This window comes from Vulpes vulpes, chromosome 5 (assembly GCF_048418805.1).
Source record: "Vulpes vulpes isolate BD-2025 chromosome 5, VulVul3, whole genome shotgun sequence".
NCBI classification, from domain to species: Eukaryota; Metazoa; Chordata; class Mammalia; order Carnivora; family Canidae; genus Vulpes; species Vulpes vulpes.
The window spans coordinates 9,254,308-9,274,586 of NC_132784.1; the positions used below are offsets into that span (position 1 = coordinate 9,254,308).

The 20,279-nt window shown below is 53.8% G+C and overlaps 1 protein-coding gene across 1 annotated transcript in view; it reads right to left on the reverse strand.

Moving 5' to 3' along the window:
- The window catches only part of GLI2 (GLI family zinc finger 2), a 255,864-nt gene that overhangs the window by 35,040 nt on the left and 200,545 nt on the right, over positions 1-20,279 (reverse strand). The window contains exon 4 of the mRNA XM_072757539.1: positions 1,962-2,164. Coding sequence (XP_072613640.1) covers positions 1,962-2,164 — 203 coding nt within the window. The remainder of the gene's footprint in view (positions 1-1,961; positions 2,165-20,279) is intronic.

Sequence of the window (20,279 nt, forward strand, 5' to 3'; positions counted from 1 at the left end):
CACTTAGCTCTTCATCAGCTGTGCCGCTGTCAGCTGAAACTACAGCGTCCTGGTCTTTTCTAGAGACATCTTGCAGGGTCCTCTGAACCTGGCCTCGGGAGCACTACCTCGTCCTGCCTCCTCCGTGGTAACCCTGTCACCATGTGTATTAGTTTCCTAGGGCCGCTATAACAAGTTGGTACGGACTTGGTGCTAACTGCTGCCCAAACAACAAAATTTCATTCTTTCACAGTTCTGGAGGCCAGAAGTTTATCATCAAAGTATCAGCAGAGCCACACTCCCTCCAGAGGCTCTAGGGGATAATCTATCCTGTGCTCCTTCCAGCTTCTGGAAGTTGCCAACTTCCTTGGCCAATGGCCACAACACTCCTATCTTTGTGTTGTTCTCTTGTCTATGTCTCTTGTGAGGGCATTTATCACTGTAGTTAAACCCACGCGGACATTCCAGGATGATCTTCTCATTCAAAATCTCCAGCTAAATCACATCTGCAGAGGCCTTTTTTTCCCCCCAAACGAGGCAACATTCTCAGATTCAGGGGATTAGGGCGTGGACACATCTTCCTGGGGGCAGGCATCCTCTGGCTATGTGTGAGCTTCAAGGTCGGGGCAGCCTGGGGAATCTGGCCTGCATCCGCACAGAACTCCGGGCTGAGTCCAGCACTGGTTGTGTCATCAGGAGAGGCGTGGAGGCAGCGTGGTCCTTCAGGGCACCCTCACTCGGGCAAGACCACCCAGAAAACCCATGCAGATTCCAGGGCTGGGTTCCAGCTCCAAGGGGTCACTTCAGAATAGCCACGTTCTGGCCAGCCACTTTCATGTCCTGTGGTCACTGCCACTTGCCTCGGACGATGAGCCCAATGATTCAGGGCAACTTTTTTATACATTTGGAAGCTGGAGTCCTTCTCTTTGTGAAACTCCAACCTGAGCCTCTCAGGTCCAGGACTTGGCTGCTGCTCCTGGTCATATCCATGAAGTGGGGTAGGACATGTTCCCCTGGGAAGGACTGGATATAGTGAGTGACAAGGGGCCCACTGGGACCATGTTTCCTGGAGCCTCTGGACCATGGTTTCAATAGGCAGATTGAGATGATGTAGCCTGGTTCCTTTTGAAAATGGCAGCAGTGAGTGGCTACCAGGCACAGTGGGTGTGGCATGGGACAGTGGGGTGAGAACACTTCCCAGAAAGACAGGATGGGCACGGCCAAGTCCCGCATGTGCTTACTACTGTCCAGGGTGAGTGTGTGAGTGTGTGTGTGTGTGTGTGTTCGTATGTATCAGTGAGGTGAGGATGGGCCTGGAAGTACTAAGTTTTATTTTAAGCATTAAATTTTAGACCTGAAAACCTTATTTGTATTATGTGACCTGCCCTTTCTTGTCTCAAACTAACTGGACTGGGGTGGCCATCTGATCTTTGAAGTGGGCTAATCAGTTCTCTCTCAAGCTTCTGACCTGAGAGACACAAAGCCACTGGAACTCACCTATGGAGCCTTGGGGTGCCATTTGGAGGCCATGTGTTGACTTCCAAGGGGGTGCACAAGCAGAGATGCAGGCAGAAACCAGCCTGGCTCTGCCTTCCTTCAGCGCTGGGGGCCCATGAGACACCTTGATCCCATACCCCGTTTACTTAACCAGAAGCAGATTTTAGTTTATTGCAACCAAAGAATTCTCACCTAAGATAAGACTTACACAAACATATCTTACCATTATATATACATATATATATTTATATAATTTGCATGTGGAAGGGTGCTTATTGACAGCTCTTTAATGAGCACAAAAACCAATGATCCCCAGATTCTTTGGGCTTTCCCCATTCATTTATTGAAGAACCCATTGTTCAGGGTGGTGGGGAGGAATGTCAACCTGTTCACTATCCCAGGGGCTGGTTCTGGTGCTGGTGCTGAGGAATCAACCACGTCAGAGTTAGCAGCCCGGTTCCCCCAGCACCCCAAACTCTACTCACCGTCAGCGGGGCTGAGACCTCGGGCTGCAGAGATGGTGGGGAGCGTGGGGCTGCTGTGCACGGCTCGGAGGTAATGCTCCATGTGGGGGCTCACGTACGGGTGCGGGGCATTGAAGGGGGACTCCCCAGGGCCCGCAGGGTGTGGGGAAAGCCGGATCAACGAGATGTCCGAGATGACAGGGCTGCCACTCAGGGCAGGAGGCCTGTAAGACAAAGGAGTGGGGTCGGAAGGCATGGCCTGTTGCAGGAGGATGTGTGGGGAACCCGGCTGAGAAGCAGGCATGGGGACCCTTCATGGAGTCCGAACTCTCACATGTTACCCAGCACATAGCACGTTGAAAGCTCCTACTGGGTAGAGCTGCCCACCGGCTGGTCTGCTGGTGGCGGTGAAGTGCCTTCACACAGAACTGGATGTGTGGGGCCACAGGCTCAGGACGCCACACACGTGTCACCACTGCTTCCCCAAGCCTGCTCAAGGCTGGACAACTAGCGATGAGCCAAATCTTCATTAAGTGAACAGGCACATGCATTCTACATGAGTGAAAAACAGAACCTGAAAACACCAGTACCAGGGGCAAGATGCAAAGGGCTCATATTCCTACCAGAATGAAGAGAAACAGAGGGATCGGGGGAGGCCCCGAAAGTAGAGAACTTTTGGTTTAGTGGGATAGTTGGTGCTGTGGAGCGCCACCAGGGGACCAGCTGGAAAGGATCAGAGCAGGATTCAGAAGAGTTTTTGTATGATAAGCCATAGCTAATATTCTAGAATATCCTTTTAGCTCTCCTTACGAGGAATTCCTTTTATTTATTTTTTCATTTTTATTTAAAATTTTTTGGTTTATTTTTATTTTATTTAAAATTTATTATTTATTTTTAAAAATTTTAATTATTTATTTGAGAGAGACAGCGAGAGAGCACAGAGGCAGAGGGAAAAACAGACTCCCCGCTGAGCAGGGAGCCTAACGTAGAGCTTGATCCCAGGACCCGGAGATCGTGAGGTGCAACCACGTGAGCCGTCCTGGATTTCCTTTTAATGTTAATGGAGCCTCCCTTCTCGGATGCCCAACATCTGTGAGGCATGCACCTGGCCTGGTCCCTGTGGCCCCGGGCTGGCATGGCCGTGGCCCACCCCCATGTCCCCTGCTCAGCCCTCAAGGGGCAAATAAATCAATTACTTTTATTTGGAGATGCCCTGGCTCCACTTAATGCAAGGACGAGGACTTGACATCAGGCCTACTCACTTGGAGCCTCTAAGCAGCTATGAGCGTGTTAGCGCCAGGGTGTTCTGAGGTCATCTACTCCCAAAACTTGCCCATTAATGAAAAAGCAGGCTTGAGAGGCAAAGTAGCTATGAAACCACAGCTAAGTCACTGGGGACCAAATTTACCAAGATATAATTTTCGCTTTTTCAGAAAATGGGGTCTCTCTGTGATCCGACACAGTGCGAAGAAAAGAGTTTGTGTCAGACTCGGACAAACCAGCATTAGGATCTCAGCCATCCCCAGCTCAGCCACGCTGAGCAGGCCATTTAACCCCTGTGAGTCTCAGTTTCTTCAACTGTAAAACGGAGATAATAGTGCCTTTTTCATGGGGCTGCCCTGAGGACGAAAGTCCTCCAAATGGTGCGTGAGACACAGCCATCAGTTAATAAACCAGAGCTGTTATTATGGCATTAGCGCCATACTTGGAGGGCAAAACCCAGATGTGCCCGGGAGGCCCTCCAAACCTCCCCACGGGGTTGGCCGTGGATGTGGGCAAGGGCATCGTGAGGATTGGTTACTTCAGAGCGGGGATGGTTTGTCCACTGGCTGGAGCGAACCAGAGAGAATTACCGCTTATGTACGATAGTGCGCGGAAACCGTGCCTGCCACACAGGGCACGCCAGGACCCAAACAGGTGACATCCAGATGTCTCTACATCTGGCTTTCACAAACTCCCGGGGTGGAGGATGTGAGCATTCTGCTACATTATTGTGTAGCTTTTGCAGATGTGATTGTAATGGGTGTGCAGATCCAACAAACCTGCCAGGCAGCGCTTCCACACTGCTGTGCTATGGTGCACACCGAAGGCCTTCCTGCATCCTATACCTTGTCAGGCAAATCCCTTCTCCACCCTGCAAACCCAGCAGAGGGAACTGCTTGGGTGATACCTTCCCAAAAGCCCCCCGCCCTGACATGAGCTCTCTGCTGCTTCCTCCCTGCTACCCCTGCAGCACCTGCTTCTGGTCTGAGGTTGACGGGCCCATCTCCCAGGGAACTGGGTCCTGTCTGACGTACCTCTACATTCTAGCACCTGGCAGGAACCTAGCATCCCAGACGGATTTTCAGAAGCACTGGTGGCTACACATCTGTTTCCAGGCACCAAGCTTGGCAGAAGGGAGTCTTTGGGATCAGTCACGCATCGTGGCCTCAAGCTGCTCTCACTCACAGGCTGCCTTCCGAGGCCAGGGCAGGCACTGCATTAAGTGCAAGCAGCTTAAGAGATGGTTTTGCTCTAGGCAGGGGCACTCTGTGTCCAAAGGTGAGGGGGGCAGAACAGAAGCAGATTAATTCACCCCTCACCAAGGGTCTGTCTTGCTGCCTTGGGCATGCTGACCGGCACAGGATGGACTCGCACATTCCTGCAACAGGACATGTGTTCTATGAAGACAATACTAGAAAAATATCACCTGTGAGGCAAGAAGGAGCCCTCTGTCTGACTCCTGAGCACAGATCAGGGATTGAAGGTGAAAGTTCTGGAAGGCTGAGCATACTTCAATAAACACAGGGTATTCTGGAGACCAGTGTGAGGCACCTCCTGTCCTCAGATCCCTTAGTCCTCCTGCGGACACTTGAGGCAGGGTAGGTTCCCAGGGCCTGCAGGACACTGGCCAGGGGTGAGGTCACAGCAGCCTGTGGTCACTGAAGCCAGTGGTCCTAAATGGCCTCTCCAAGCCTCCCTGGCACCCAGGTCTCCCTGTAAGGCCTGCTGATGACAGCTGAGGCCTCACAAGACAAGCCAGTGACTACATGGGGATATAAAGGAATACACTGAAGGCACACGGCAGCCAGCCCAGGTCTGTCCAAGGTGACCCCCATTCCACTGGCCAGATGAGTGTCTCCCAAGCAGGAGGCTGGAGACGTGTTGACATGGCAATAAGCACACCATTGTGGGGCTGCCCTGGTGGGGGCTGGAGTCCAGCCCAACCTAGCAGCTGGGCCTGGATGTGGTGGGTGGGGCCTGAGCCCCCACACGTAGGAGCTGGGATACTGGTCTTCATACCTTAGTTATCACCCTTCAGGGGAAAGTGAACTCTGAGGCTCTCTTCCCACCATGAGTCACCCAGAGAACAGGGAGCTCGTTCTTCCAGCGCACCCTGGGTCCTGTCTCGGGCCCGGGGCTCAGAGGGGAGTCCCTACGGCTCTTAGAAGAGGCACCTGGCCAGCCTCAAAGGAAGCACTGGCTGGCTGTGTGTCCAGCTGGAAGATGTGGGGAAACTCTGACACCAACAACCTCCCATGAGGACTCTGGGTCCAGAGAGGGAAATCATGCTGTGTGGCCAGAGTGACACGGGCCAAGATGCGACCCAAGGCTGCCTCATTCCCGGGCTGTTGCTCCCCTCATCCCAGGGGCCACCCCCCACATTGCTAAGTCCTCCCTGTTTCCTTGGTGTGATGGGCATGGAGCCGAGAGAGGCCTCTGCCCCTCGGCCAAAGCAGACTCCATAGGGTTCACTGGTAAGACAGGTCAGCTCTCAGGGCTGATGAGAGTACATGGAACAACCATTGCTCTTCCCAGGGCCAGGAATGCTGTCATTGCCAGGCCTGGAAGCCCTGGGATGGAGGCCGGGAGAGCCTCTAGCAGAGACTAATGAGCAAATGCTCTTCTTTCACATACAGAGCAGGACTGGCTCTGGCGGCCCTATGGGGGACCCAGGGCCTAGAAGCAGTGGGGCAGCCTTGGCATCTGGGCACGGCCTGTGCCTTCGAAAGCACCAGTTGTCTCACTAACACTGATCTTTCCCACCTTGCTGGGTGGCCTCGGCCAGCATGCTGCCCCTCTCTGGTGCCTCCCGGGGCGGGGCACGGGCAGGGGGTTCATGCTGCCCCTCTCTGGTGCCTCCCGGGGCGGGGCACGGGCAGGGGGTTCATGCTGCCCCTCTCTGGTCCCTTCCGGGGAGGGGCACAGGCAGGGGGTTAGCCAGCATTAACTCTCATCCCTTCCCTTCTCTGCAACAAGTCAACTCGGGGTGTGGAGCATCTATTGACTTGAGTACTCAGTCCCCAGGACAACAGGTGCCTCAGTCAACACAGCCGTGGATGACGGTCTCGACAGCTACTCTGGGAAGGCTCCCTAGCTGTCCCCTCTGCACAGTGCCATTTAGTCGTGTCCTTATCCGACATCGCCTCAAGATAGGGCTGACTGTGTACCTACCATCACAGGACATCGTGCATGTATTTCTTTACTCATCTCAATAAAGAATTCACCAAGAAGGTACTTCCTGCCCATTTTACAGATGAGGACACACCCGGACAGCCAGGTCCCTCCTTGCCCAAGGTCACTCACATAGCACTGTAGTGGAACCACGCCAAGAGTGCACTGTGCCTGTCTCCTGGGCACAGACAACTGTGTTTCTTGTGAGCCAGGGACGGGGGGGGGGGGGGGGGGGGGCACAGGATCAGGGACCAGCAGCACCTCAGAGCCGAGCAGCTTCCTCCCCACTGTTTCAGCCTCCCTTCCCGTCTGTATTTCCACTTCCACTCCATCATCACACACAAGCCACTCCAGCTCTCTGGAGGGAGCTGGAACCTCTCCCTCGCGCTGTGCTGTCGATGACTGATAAGGATCCAGGGGCACAAATGTTCCAAGAGGTTGTCATTTTGACAGACCCAACACAGCAAACGGAAGGAATCTCAAACGGCAGAAGTGCAAGCATTATTAATGCACGGGAGGGAGCAGGGAGCTTCCCAGCAGTCCTGAAAATCACACCAGTGCTGCCAGCTCTCAAGGCAGCTCCTTCAAGGAGTGGGGCTCCTCTGGTCTCCCTCCTGGGGCCCATCTGAGGGTTACATGCGGGCCGGGTGCTCCCAGCGCCCGTGAGCTGACACCAGGAAAACCATCTGCTGGTGAAGTAGGAGCCAACACTTCAGGCTGACCCCCAGCCACAACTTCCCTTTCTTCTAGCATGTCCGCAGCATTGGCTCTGGGGGCCCAACCCAGGTCTCAGCCCTGGCCTGTCCAGGCCTTGAATTCTGGCAACTGGGCAGAGACTCAAGGAGGCAACCTTGAGGGTGAGAGGAGCAGTCAACAGCGTGAGCTCATTTAAAAGATGGTCACACTCTCCTGTGGCGTAGATATGCACGTATGCACACTCACACACTTGCAGGCCGCCGTCAACTGGACTGGCAAAGCCAGCCTTGCTGCAAGCTGCTTGGCTTGGATGTTATTCTTATGCACTGCTTTCTCCCGATTCTGAGCAGTCCGATTCTGAGCTCATTCTACCGTCCTTTGTCTATTTGTTCACATTCCTGACAAAACTGTCCCGGGCACTTGTTCTGTGCCCAGGACCCAGAGGGAGCTCAGAGCCCAAGTGGAAAAGTCAGACCCACAAGCCAGGTATGTCAGACAGTTTGAGAAAGGCTCCAGCAGAGGAAAAAAAATTATCTAACTCTGCATGTAAGTGTAAGGGAAGGCTTCTCAGAGGAGGTGACATTTGGCCTGGGTTCTGAAGGTTCAGTAGGAGTTCGTCAGAAAGGGCATTATACAAAGAAAGGAAGCAGCATGGAGCGAAGCGAAGAGGCTGGAGTATAAGGATATGTGTGTGTGTGAAGGCTATGCTTTGATGGGGGAGCAGAGAGCACTTTGGGCTGGATCTCTACTGGACGACTTCATTTCTTCTCTAGGGGTCAGGGGCCATGCGGCCTGAGCCCAGCTGATCAGAGCATTCCATATTCCTGGGTACTGTGATCATTTCAGAGATGGACATATGCCTACGATAGCAGCTTTGGCTGGAATCTTTGGGGGGAGAAGGGTTCTCTGCCCACAAGAGCTGCTATGCAGGTAGGAAGCAAGCATGGAGCTGTCAGGGACGATGAAGGGTGAGGTCCAGGATGAAGACCACAACCAGAGCGTCAGGGCTGGAAGATGTAGAACCGGGTTCTTGAATTGAGTCCCTAGTACAGATCCAGCTTCACCAGAAGTTAGTAGCGTTGGCCTTTTCAGTTATCTGAGCCAATGCACTTGTTTGTCTGTTTAAACCAGTTTGAGCTGAGTTTTTCTATCACAGGCAACTGCCAAGGCAAACCTTGGCTAACTCAGCCTCTCATCCCCAGAATGATCGTGCACCCAGCATTCTGCAACACGGATCAGAGCCATAGCTCCTCAGGCCTGTCCAAGCTCCTGCCTACAGGACTGCTGGAGAGGGTGGCAGGTGTCGTGTCCAGGGCTACTGAGGCTTGGTGAGGACAGCTCTGGTGGCCCTTCCATATGTGAGCATGAGGTGTAAGAAGGGGGCTGTGGGTAAGAGGAACAGCCAACTGCCTCCCTGCCTCTGTGCACGTGGGTGTACGTGCGTGCACATGTTGGTGATGGGCAGCAGTCGCCTGCAGTGGGGCCCAGCTCCCTCGGGCAGTCGAGGACTCCTGCGCTGCTTCCTAGTACTGGTGCTGGCCAGGTGGCTGGGCCCCTCTACCTCCTCCTCCCCAAAAGGAAGGCCTTTCCTGAGCAGCATCTTCCCTCGACCCTCTTCCCTTCCCTCTCTATTGGGAGGGGGCCTGGCCAATTCCCTGGACAAGATCTCAGGGCCAGGCCCAGAGTGGTAGCCAGCGGGAAGAGAGGGCAAAGAGGATGGGCAAGGCAAACAGAGACCTAGCTGGGCAGCTCCTGAGCTAGCCTCATGCGACATGGTGGCAGGGAAGGTGCGGCCCATGGGGTCATCAGCATTCGCCCAACACCGAGTGCACGCAACACACCCAGCAACTCTGCAAGGCAGGTTTTAGTGCAGAGGGAAACCGAGGTGCAAAGTGGTAAATGAAACGTGCCCAAGGCTGCAGGGCTCTAAGTGGCAGAGGGCAATGGAAGCTGGCCTTTCTGACTCTGCGAGCTCAGGCGTGGTGCTTTGACATTGCCAACGGTCCCCCCAGAGGCAAGCTTCTGCCCCAGCTGTGTCTGCCCTCGACAGGTTCGGCCCAGTGTCCGTTTGCAGACGTCACCTCAGCTGCTGCTCCTCCTGACCCTAGCTGGGCGGGGATGCAGGCTGGTGGCACCTGGACTTTCTGGGTCTGGACTGCAGCTCTGCCACTTACTGTGGGCCTCGGCTGTGCTCTCTGCCTGGAGCCTCTGCATCCTTGCCCGTGGGGTAGGGCAGTGGAGCCTGCCTGAGGAGCGGCTGTGGGATGGCATGAGCTCCATGGGCTGTGCGGCCCTGGGTGCCTAGGAGATAGTAGATGCTCACCCGGTGCTCCCCATGTCTTGTTCTTAGATTTAATGGATGAGCAAAGGGAGGACTTTCAGAGAGTGGAGTGGACCCAGCTCAATCTTTCAACATCAAGTCCCAGCCCCTTCCCCACATGCTGGATCAAGATTTCTGGAGTGGGGTGAGAGGCAAAGCCATGGCGATGAGAACCCCATACAACCAGACTAAAGTGGCTGCGCCCTTGGGTATGGGCACCATCCCTGGGAGCTGGCAGGATGGGGATGTGTCCCCACAGGGTGTATGGCTCCCGCTGGGCTGGAGGGGTAGGACTCTGCTTGATGGGAGGACCAGGGAGGGCATCTGATCCATGGTGCAGCCTGAGTCAGGGCGCAGGGGCAGGAACCATCGCGCTCCATACCGCAGTACCACCCCGGTACCCCACCCATGGTGCTGTTTAGAAAGGCAGAACAATGCAGAGCCGAGGGTGCTGACTCACCCAGACTCAGCATGAGCCACTGGAGCAGATTCTTCCACTTGGGGGCCAGGAGCCAGAAGGAGGAACCCTTGGCAACCCAGAGCGGCTCCTGATGGCTTTGCTCAGAGACCTCCTCCTGTGCAGGTCAGTTGGGCCAGAAACAGGCAGAAATGGACACTTTGGGTCCCGTTCCAGACGGCATTTCTGAGACCCAAAGCAGTGGTGGTACAGCTTTTGGATGGTGAGGTCAGCAGCACAGCCGGACTGGAAGTCCGGGACCCCGTGTTATCATGGCCTGTTTTAGGGGCCTTTGCTGAGGATGAGAAAGGGGAGGTCCAGTCACTTGGAGCTGCAGGCCTCTGACCTCCAGCTCTGGTCTGCTTCTCAAGGGACTGAAGGCCTCAGTGGCAGCAGGAGAGCTCCTGTGTGTTTATGTACCTGCCTCCCTCGACCACACTCTGTGCTACCTCATGGCTTCCGCTCTGGTTCTCAGCATGTGCCACATCTGCTCCTCCGGTCATGACCTGTCCCTGTCCCCAGCTAACCCCCGAATCTCCCTCAGAGGGTCTGGCTCAGGGCCCCCTTGCTCAAGAAACTTCCCAACCCCACATGGAGGTCAGGGCTCCCGCAAGACGCTCCTGTGGAGGACAGCTCCTTCCCTGGACCCTCTTCCCGGCCGAGCAGGGGGCACCTGCCATGAAGAGCTCACTCAGGACCTGTCTCCTGCTTAGTTAGACCAGCAGCCAGGGAGCAAGCTCTGGGTAACCCCCCTGCTCACTTGCTTCCCCAGCACCTGCTCCTGTGCCCATCAGGTGCTTGGAGAGCATGCTCAACATGCGGCTCCTGCATGAATGGTGGGGAGAATGAAGAAATGAAGCAGTGAGTGTGTCCAACACGCAGGCATTGCGGCAGAAGGCCTGGGTTCCATCTCAGCTCACTCCTAGCTCTGTGGCTTGGAGCAATTCCTGTGCCCCCTAAACCTGCACACTCGTCTACAAAGAACAATCGCCGTGGCACTCTTACAAACACATAGTGGGAAGTGGAGGGAGGTTAAGTATGGAGGCTGACCTTGACCTCTCAAAGATGCATCCGTGTCCTTCCGGATCCCTTGTTAATACTATTGTATTTGCAAAAAGAAAAAGACTCTGTGATGTGATTAAGGTAAGGATGCTGAGAGGAGGAGGTTATGGATTGTCAGGGGTGTCCTAAATGCCGGAGCAAGGGTCCTTATAAGACAGAGGCAGAGGGATACAGAAGAGGAGGCAGTGTACCCACGGGGCACAGGCTGGAGGGACATGGCCACAAGCCAAGGAATGCTGGCAGAGGCAGGGGACGGCTTCTCCCCTAGGGCCTGCAGAGGAAGCATGGCCCTGCCCACACCTGGATTTTGACCCAACAATACTGATGTTAGACTGCTGATCTCCCGAACCGTGAGGGGATGCATTCCTGTTGTTTTGAGCCACTGAGTTCGTGGCGACTTGTGAGGAGCCGATACAGTACGTACAGCATAGTGTGCTGGTGTGGAGCAGGCCCTCGGGAGGTACTGACATCACCATCATTACTACGGTCACCTCTCTTCCGAGGCCGACGGCTCGCAGAGAGCAGGGCCTGTGTGTTATTTCTTGGCGTGGCCTAGCCCCCAGGAGGCGCTCCATCAGCGGCAAGCTGGCAGGGAAGGAGGGCTTCTGAGCATGCTCTCTGGATTCTGGAGTGTGCCTTCCCCCCCTGCTGCCTGGATTACACGGTCACTGGCTCCCCATAGCTGAACGCGCCCTGCACACAGCCCTGACACGCCAACCCCTCCCGCCCCAGGGACCGCTTGCTCGCATGTCCTCATCCTGCCTTTGGGCTGAGATGCTACCACCCACCAGGATCACAGGGCCATGGGTGGAGTCAGAGGGCTCGGGGTGGGGGGAGGCTATGACCGCTGTGCTGCCGCCCAGGGGCTCAGGGCCAGGCACCCACTTTCTCAACAACACTAGGCAGTTGGCCTTGGGCCCACTGATCTGCTAGAAGGGAAACTAATACCCCAAAGCTGGCCTTCCTGCTCTGAGCTACTCTCCTCCTCAAACTGGGGTTCCTCAGCACCAGGCCTGGGTGAGCAGGGCAGGCAGGCATGTGTCTGCTCTCACCAGTGCATCACTGTAGAGCGAAGCTGGCGCCCGCTGCCCTAGGCCTACTGGTGGGCAGAGCTCCAATGAGCTCTTCTGGGCAGAGGTCAGTCTCTTCTGCAAGGGTTTTGTTTGTTGGTTTGGGTTTTGTTTTCTGCTTTGCTGTTTGGTTGGTTTGGGGTATGTGAAACTGAACACTGGCAAGCTTGCTCACCACACTTCCATACATTAGTTTTAAAAGTTCCAGAAATCAACCCTTTCAAAATACACCACGGGGATTTGCAACTGTAAAGAGATGTACGCTGAATTATTTTGGAAAGTGCTGGAGAACCGCCCTGTCTTCAAATCAGAGCCCGATTCATTTTTTATGACAACCTGCAAGCTCCAAGGCATCTGGGCTGCCCCATGCCCATGTGGGGAGGCTCTGTAAATCAGCAAAAAGGCTAACTGTAAGCAGGGCCTGGCCACAGCATCCAGCCATTCACTGATTTGTTCGTGTGTTCATGCACTCTTCCCTCAGTCAGCCAACATTCGCTGAACATGGGTGCGGAAGGAACCAGGTGGGGAGCTGGGGGTCCCAGGCAGGAAGACTCAGCCAGCACCCCACACCTAGGAAGTCAAAAAACTGGCTGTCGAGTGCTGCACCAGGTGCGTCTGGTCAACTCTGACCTTCCCAGGGCTCACCTTGAACCCATACTTGCCCAGATCCCAGCAGAGAGCATAAGTCCCCATGAGGCTGTGGTGATGACAAGCTGTTAGAGTGATGATCTTGGGGGAGCACCCCAGATCCAGCCATCAGTTCAGGAAATCACAGCCCCCTAAGCCTACAGTTCACCTTAGGGCCTTAACAGAATCACAGGTCTTGGGACTTCTAGGGTCATGGAGGAAAGTGGTCACTACAATTAGTATACACTACAGACAGTATACAAGGTGCCAGAGCAGAAAGAAGGGTGGGAGGGAAGAATTTATTCACTCTGTTGTGGCAATCTGAGAAGGCTTCCTGCAGGAGGTGGCATCTGAAACTGTGTCTCAACTCTTGTACAGAAATAGAAAGGAGGCAGTGAGTGGTGCAGGCCTGGTGTTCTGAGAATAGCTGAACAAAGAGCAGACCATATCGGGGAATAGCTACCAGGGTCCAGGTGCCAAAAGTCAGACCCCACAGCTGATGGAAGGAGAATGTGTGGGGCAAACCATGAAGGAAATGTCAATAAAAAAGGGACCTGGGTTAAGAAAGGAGCTCCTCTTCAGCCAGACACTTCACTGTGGGAATGAAGAGAACAAGCACAAACTGAGAGAAGATATTTGCAACACAGATAACTCACTATGGAACAAAATGCCTTAATATATAAAAAGCTTATTCAGATCAATATGAAAAAGGCAACTTCATACGGAAATGAGCAAAAGAGCTCAAAAGGCACCTCACAGGAAGGAAACATTGGCCAATAAACATAGGAAAGCATGCTCAGCTGTATCAGTAATAAGGGAAATAGGAAATCCAAATCACAGGAGATACCAAAATCATGGCAAAAATTTAAATGTTGCTGACATTACCCTGGTAACAAGGATGTGGAGCAAGTTGCACCCTCAAGCCCTGCTGGTAGCGAAACCACCCAAGCAAACGTCTGGCAGCATCTGGGGTTACAATGTGAATACTCCATGACTCAGCGATTTCATTCCCAGACACGCATTTACTCTAAAGAAGAGCCAGCTGCACAGGGGGCCCAGAGGACGGTGCAAGAGCATTCACCGCAATAGTGTTCAAAATCGCCAAAACAAAGACACAGCCCAGATACCTGTCAATGCAGACTGCTTCGGAGTAGTGCAAATTCATGAATGGAAAGAGCACCATGCATTAGCAGGCAAATCTCTGGAACATAATTTGACCCACAAAAGTAGTTTCCCAACAAATACACTTGCAATGATTCTGGTTACATCAAGCACACAAAGCAAGTTGGGGGAGTCAGACCTGGGGTGGAACTGTCCTGGGTGCAAGGGGATGGGAAACTCCAAATCCCAGAGCATGGTGGGAGGGGGAGCCCCTGGGGCAGGACAGTGGAGGGGCACACAAGACCTCCAAGGTGCTGGCATGTCCCCCAGTCCCAAGGCCGGGCACGGAACGACAGTGTATGATATCATTACCCTTTATATCTTACCCATGCTTTTTGCTATTCCTTTTGTATGTCTTCAATATTTAATAAGCCTAAACCTGAAAGAGGATGGCTGGCTGCTGGTTAGAAGTAGGCTGAGTGGACGGGGGCTCTGCGGTGGAGAGCGGAGCAACCGCAGGGCTGGTCGTGAACTTGTGTGGGCTGCTGGGAAGCCTCTGGGGCTCAGTGGTCGTCTCCCTGTCACCCAGGGGGCTCGTCTTGGCCGCTCCATCTGTCTGCTGCCCGGGGTCCCTCGTGGCCAGCCCCAGTCCATCCGACAGGCCTGCTCGGAGGCTGCCACACGTCTTTCTACACATGCAATCCATTCGACCCTCCGCTCACCCTGTTCCCCTTACAGACCCGCACACTCCACCAGACCCAGCCGAGCGCCAGCTCTCAGCTGTCACTCCCTACGCAGAACCATAATAAAGAAATCACTGTTTTCGGCTGACAAAGAGCAGATTTCTTACTGAGTAAACACTGATGTTTTGGTAGGGAAATTAGGTTATAAAAGTGTGCCTACAAAGGAGGCCATACACATGGACTTGGTTAAGGTCTAGCCACACAGGCAAGAGGGGTTAATTCAATTGCCCACCCTTTATCACTTTTTTTCCCCCTTGGAACAGAAGGATAGGAAGGTTATCAGCTTTTTCAAACATAAAAACTAAAAAGCATAAAAAGACAAGAAGGAAGTATCAAGGAGATTTTTTTCCCTAGCAAAGTGATGGCTTACACTGAGCTGGGGTTGGGGAAGAGATCTTGGATTTGAGCCATGTGTTGGGGGGTGGTGAGGCAGGAACACAGCTGGCCCCGGAGAAGAGGCCCTGGGGGACCTGGCATGGATTAGGGCCTCTCCAGGTGACCTGTGGTGTGGGTTAAACCTCTGGGGATGTGAGCCCTTTGTCCGTAAGAACAGCCAACCTTGGCTGAGCACAGCTGAGCCGCATCTTCCAGAAAGTCACGGCTTTCTGGGGACTGTCCTATCACAGGGGGCAAGTGCAAGGGGGCTGGCAGGGGGGCCATGGGAGGAGTGAGACATGTGGTCTTGGGGTGGGAGAAGCCTTCAGTAAAAGGAGGGGTTTCCTTACGCTGCCCTAGGGGTCTGGGTTTAAGGCATGAGAAAATCAGTCTGGCGGAGGCGGGTGGGCTCCACACAGGGAAACTCCTCCACAATGAGGATTCTTAAACTCTGGCCTGGCCTGCCAAAGGGGTGTGTGGAATTTCCTTTCCTGGATGCCTGTCAAAACTAGATGGATAATCCCAAATAGTTTAGATAAAAGTCTTCTTAGAGGTGGGTGTGCTGCTGATTCTTACCAAACTTTTGAGTCCATTAGTGGGTACATTGAAAAGAGCTCCTCTTTCATATTGGCATCTGTCTGCCTGGGTGTGGAGGCCCCTCACTGGAAGGGGGCAACCCCAAGAAAAGCACAGAGCCTCAGGGCAGGCTGGCGCTAGGGGTGGGATGGGGAGAGACAGTCCTCCCATGTGCCTTCCTCCTGGTACAAATGTGTTCCATTCCTGGCTTCCTAGTGTTCTGGGCTTCCCGCCCCTCTTTCCAGCACACCACTCTGTAACCACCCCATTTCTCCTCCTTCCCCTCCAAGACCATGAGATATGCGTGGGCAGCAAGACTGGGCCTCCTTGGGCCTGTATGCCCAACACCTGACACAAGGCTGACACATCCTAGGCACGGGCTGGGTGATGTCAGACGAATTAGCTCAAAGAATGTCCCCACCTGAGTTAAAGCAACAGCTAAACCCTACTTGCTTGGGCAGGGCAGGTCAAGTTCACACATCAGAAACGCAGCTCCCGGCAGGAGAGAATGGGAGAAGGGGCTCCCACTGTGCCCACAGTATTTCTCCTTCTCCATGGGCGCTCAAAGAGCAGCAGGCCTCAGGGGTGGAGCACTGCTCAAGCATCCCCCCAAGTGTTGAATAAGGCTGGCAGGAGTGACCTCCAGCAACAGCACTTAGGACACGGGAAATCCAGCAGTAATGAACTGGGCAGAAAAAATGCATTCTAGGCACCAGCATCAGCTTCCACCCAGAGTGGACACCCTGGATGTGTGCCCTGGGACAGGACCCCACCTCAAAGGCCATTCTATCCCACTGATATTTTACTCTTAGAGTTTAATTCCTTTGGGGTGATCATTGTTCCATTCCCACATCTGCCAGCCAGGATAACCAATTATAGCCCTAAGACTTGCAATGAGGTGCCACTTGCTCTCCAAGGGCATGCACGGCACAGAGAAAAAGCTCAGGATTGAGGCTCAAGCCTCACTTGCTAGCTGAATGATCTTAGGAAGCTCTTAAATCCTGGGAACCTCTAGTTTTCTGCTTATGACTTGGGGAGACTATCACCTACCTTACAGGGTATTGGGGGGACTAGATATGATGATCTCATCTGCCCAACACCCAGCAGGGGCCTGGAATGAAATGCGGATTTACTTCTGGTTTCACAATCAGAACACAAGGTGAACAGAGCAAATCATTGTCCAGTGCTCACTATGTAGCAGGGGTTCTTCTATGTGCTTTACATAGACCTAAACCTCGAAACCACCCCATGGGGTACTGTTGTATCCCCATTTTAGAGATGGGGAAGCCAAGGATCATGGAAATTAAACAACCAGCCCAAGGACGTACAGGGTATAAAGGCATCGGTAAGATTTGAACCCTGACCCACCTCATTCTGCCCACATCTTGGGGGTGCAGGATGGGCTATACCAGGATGGGGGCCCAGTGGGTCAGAGAAGAACCAGAAAGACCACTTCTCAACCCCACAGAACCTTTCCACCAGGAAGCCCCTCTCCACACCTGCTTTACATGCCCTCCCCCACTGCAGACCCACCTCATTTCTGCACATCAAGATTTGCTTCACTCCCGGGGCCCCCCTTGCCCTGGGCTGACCACACGGACTCTCTCCAAAGCCCAGAGCCAGGCAGCTCCACTTCTGCGAGGGGCTGGCGTTCAGCAAAGATCAAAGAGCAGGCCTGCTTATCAGACACGCTCCTCATTAAACTTTTACAGGCCAGATTCCATTATAAATGAGCTGTCTGTCCCACACCGCAGAGCACGTTCCTGGAGCTGGGAATCTGAAGCTCTTGGAGCCAAGAGAGTCTTTAGCAGAGGGGTCAGTGCAGAAAGGGGCCTTTTGGGGGCAAACTGCTCAGGTTCCAGTCCTAGCTTTGCTACTTACTAGGCGGATGTCACTAGAGAAAGCAGTCAACCTCATCGTGTCTCAGTTTTTCCACTTAGCAAGCAAGAGTGACAATGCTGCCCTCCTTACAGAGTGGAGATGAGGGCTACGTGGTATAATCCAGAGGGCCAGCCCCAGGCTGCTGGGGGTGCACCTCAGTTACCCTGGCCCCAGCATCCTGCTGTTCACAGGGGTCTCTAAGGGCCACTCACATCACCATGAGCCAAGGTTCTATACCTATTTGCTGCTTGGTCCTCAGACAGCCATGGGAGGAGGGCCAGCTGCCCCACCAGCTGCCTAGTCCCAGAGGTCTCTGGGCTCTGAGTCTCCCTGCTATCCAGTGGCTCTGAAGAGGTAGTCAGCTATAGCAGGTTTTTAAATTTACTTTTAATTTTTTAAAAAGATTTTTTTAAAAAAAGGTTCTATTTATTCATGAGAGAGAGAGAGAGATAGAGAGAGAGAGAGAGAAAGGCAGAGACACAGGCAAAGGGAGAATCAGGCTCCATGTAGGAAGCCTGATGTGGGACTTGATCCTGGGACTCCAGGATCACGCCCTGGGCCGAAGGCAGGTGCCAAACCGCTGAGCTACCCTGGGATCCCCTAAAAAGATTTTATTTATTCATGAGAGACACAGAGACACAGGCAGAGGGAGAAGCAGGCTCCATGCAGGGAGCCTGATGTGGGACTCAATCCCAGGACTCTGGGATCATGACCTGAGCCAAAGGCAGATGCTCAACCACTGAGCCCCCCAGGGGCCCCAGTTACAGCAGGTTTGAAGGAGCGCTCGCTGGAGATGAAAGAACAGCTAAGACTCCAGGGAGGAGGACAAGGCCTCCGGTGGTCAACTTAGCTCAGAAGCCAGGCAGACACGCCCTCCCATAGTCTCTTCCTTTCTCCCACAAATCTCTGAAAAGAAGTACACACATTTGCTGAGGGAAGAGAATGTTCTTTGCAAAACACAGAGCCAGTTCTCTCTGAACCCGTGAACCTAGTGGTGTGGTGCCAAGAATCAAGGAGAGAATATTACTATCTTTCTGCCCTGCGGTGACTGGCCAAGGACAGGGCTGTCAGGGGCCCGGGACGACACAGGCCGCTCCGGCTTGTGTTGTTTATTAATCTCACGACGAGCTGGTGTGGTCTTTGTGGAACACTGACCTTGGGAAAAACCATCTTCAAATCCCTCCAGATTAGAAGGTTCAGGAGCTCAGCCAGCAATAGCAGAGCAACTACTTTCTGAAGTGCAGCACACCAAGAGAGGGGCTGAACGTCCCCATTAGTATGCAGTCACCAGGATGAGGTGGCCTCAGACATCCTTAACAGCTCTCCCAGGGGGCTCTGGGTAATTTGCACGGGTGACAAAGTGTGCAGATGATGGTGGGAAGGCGGAGGCCCTCGCACCCACCAGCTGGCGTTTCCTTTTTTCTTAAAGTACCTGGGCCAGCATGTTGACTTTACATGAATTGATAGCTAAGCCCCAGAGCCATCTGTCCCCAGCAAGACTCCCTCCTCCTCTCTCCTTGCCTTGCAGGGTGGCCTTGGGCCGTGACCGCTGGAACCCTGCTCACAACTACAGCTCAAGATGAAGTGGTCTGCAGGGGAGCGACTAGTGGTGGTCAGATCTAGAGTCTGGACAGGTGCTGGGGCTCATGGATGTCAGAGGTCAGGTGTGGAACCAGGCCAGAGGACCGAGAAGGGGATTGTCCTTCCTGTGGTTGAGATGTTGTAGCTGCCCTCACTCCATATGCTCATCCCCTTTTGCGAGCTGAGAATATGGAAAGATTTAGGTCAACTTGTGCACACTGCGTCTATGAACGGGTGATAAAAAGGAACCAGGGGATTTTTAACACCCCATACTTCGAAGTCAATATCATTGAGGGAAAAAAAGCGCTAAATCCCGCTGGTTCGAGGACTCTGGAAAGCCAACACACAGGTCTGGGCCTATTTCCTTGGGTATAAAACTCTGGCCTGTGGGTAAACAAGCAGATACCCAGTACTTACCCTAGCCCGAAAGAACCAGAACTTCAGGGAATGTACATCTTTAAGACACACCTGAGTTGCAGCCAGGTATGAGAGCTGCAGCACGGGATGGTCTCAGTAACCCTTCTGGGCGGGAAGCAGCTGGAATTGGTCCTCTCTGAAGCCCCAGGGCAGGGCTGGGATGAGAAGGACTCTGTAAGTAACATGGGGAGTCAAAGGTCGACCCCAGCCTCCTGGACCAGGAGCTTCTACCTTCCCCAAAGGGACATGGGTTGATCCTGGCTCAGGGCAGCCCTCATTCCTGCTTGGGGCAAACAGAGAGCTCCAGCTAGGGCCCCTGCCATGCCATGCCTCGATATGTCCCCACAATACCTGGAAGCCTGTTTCCAAGGGGCAGGGGCCAGCAGGGGATCCCAAGAGGTCCCCTTTGCCACCAGCAGTCAAAAGGCTACGTAAAGTCTGCAGGGAGTGCTTACCCCCGTCCACTGGCTGGCCTTTTCTTCTCGCCCTTGAGAAGGGACTCTTGGACTCTCAGGATCGTATCCCCGTGGGGAAGGTGGGTCACGAGAGAACCCCACCTGACCAACAAGAACAACCCCTCTACCCATGTATCTCCCCATCACTGTGGCTTACACAGATCAGAAATGCTGTCCAGGAGTCCAAGGGCGGTGCCGTTTACTCTGCTAGAACCACCTGAGCATTAGCGAGCTAGGCAAATCCTGTTGCGGGTTTATTATCGCCAGGGGATGGGGAAAGGTGGCTCTGTTGGGATGGAGCAGAGGCATCTACGAAGACGCCATCCTGGCATGCTGGCTGGGTTTCCACACGCTGAACCCCATGCCCCACTCTTCCCTGTGTAGTGGCCTGTGAGGATGGAAGGTCGTCAGCCTGGACACTGGGACATGGTGACAGCTCTGGCAGGCCCCTTTGCTGTGTCCCCCAACCCCAATCCATCCCCTAACTGCTCCTACAGGTGCCCTGGAAATAAATCTGACCACTCCCTTTTGTTCCTGGTTGCCA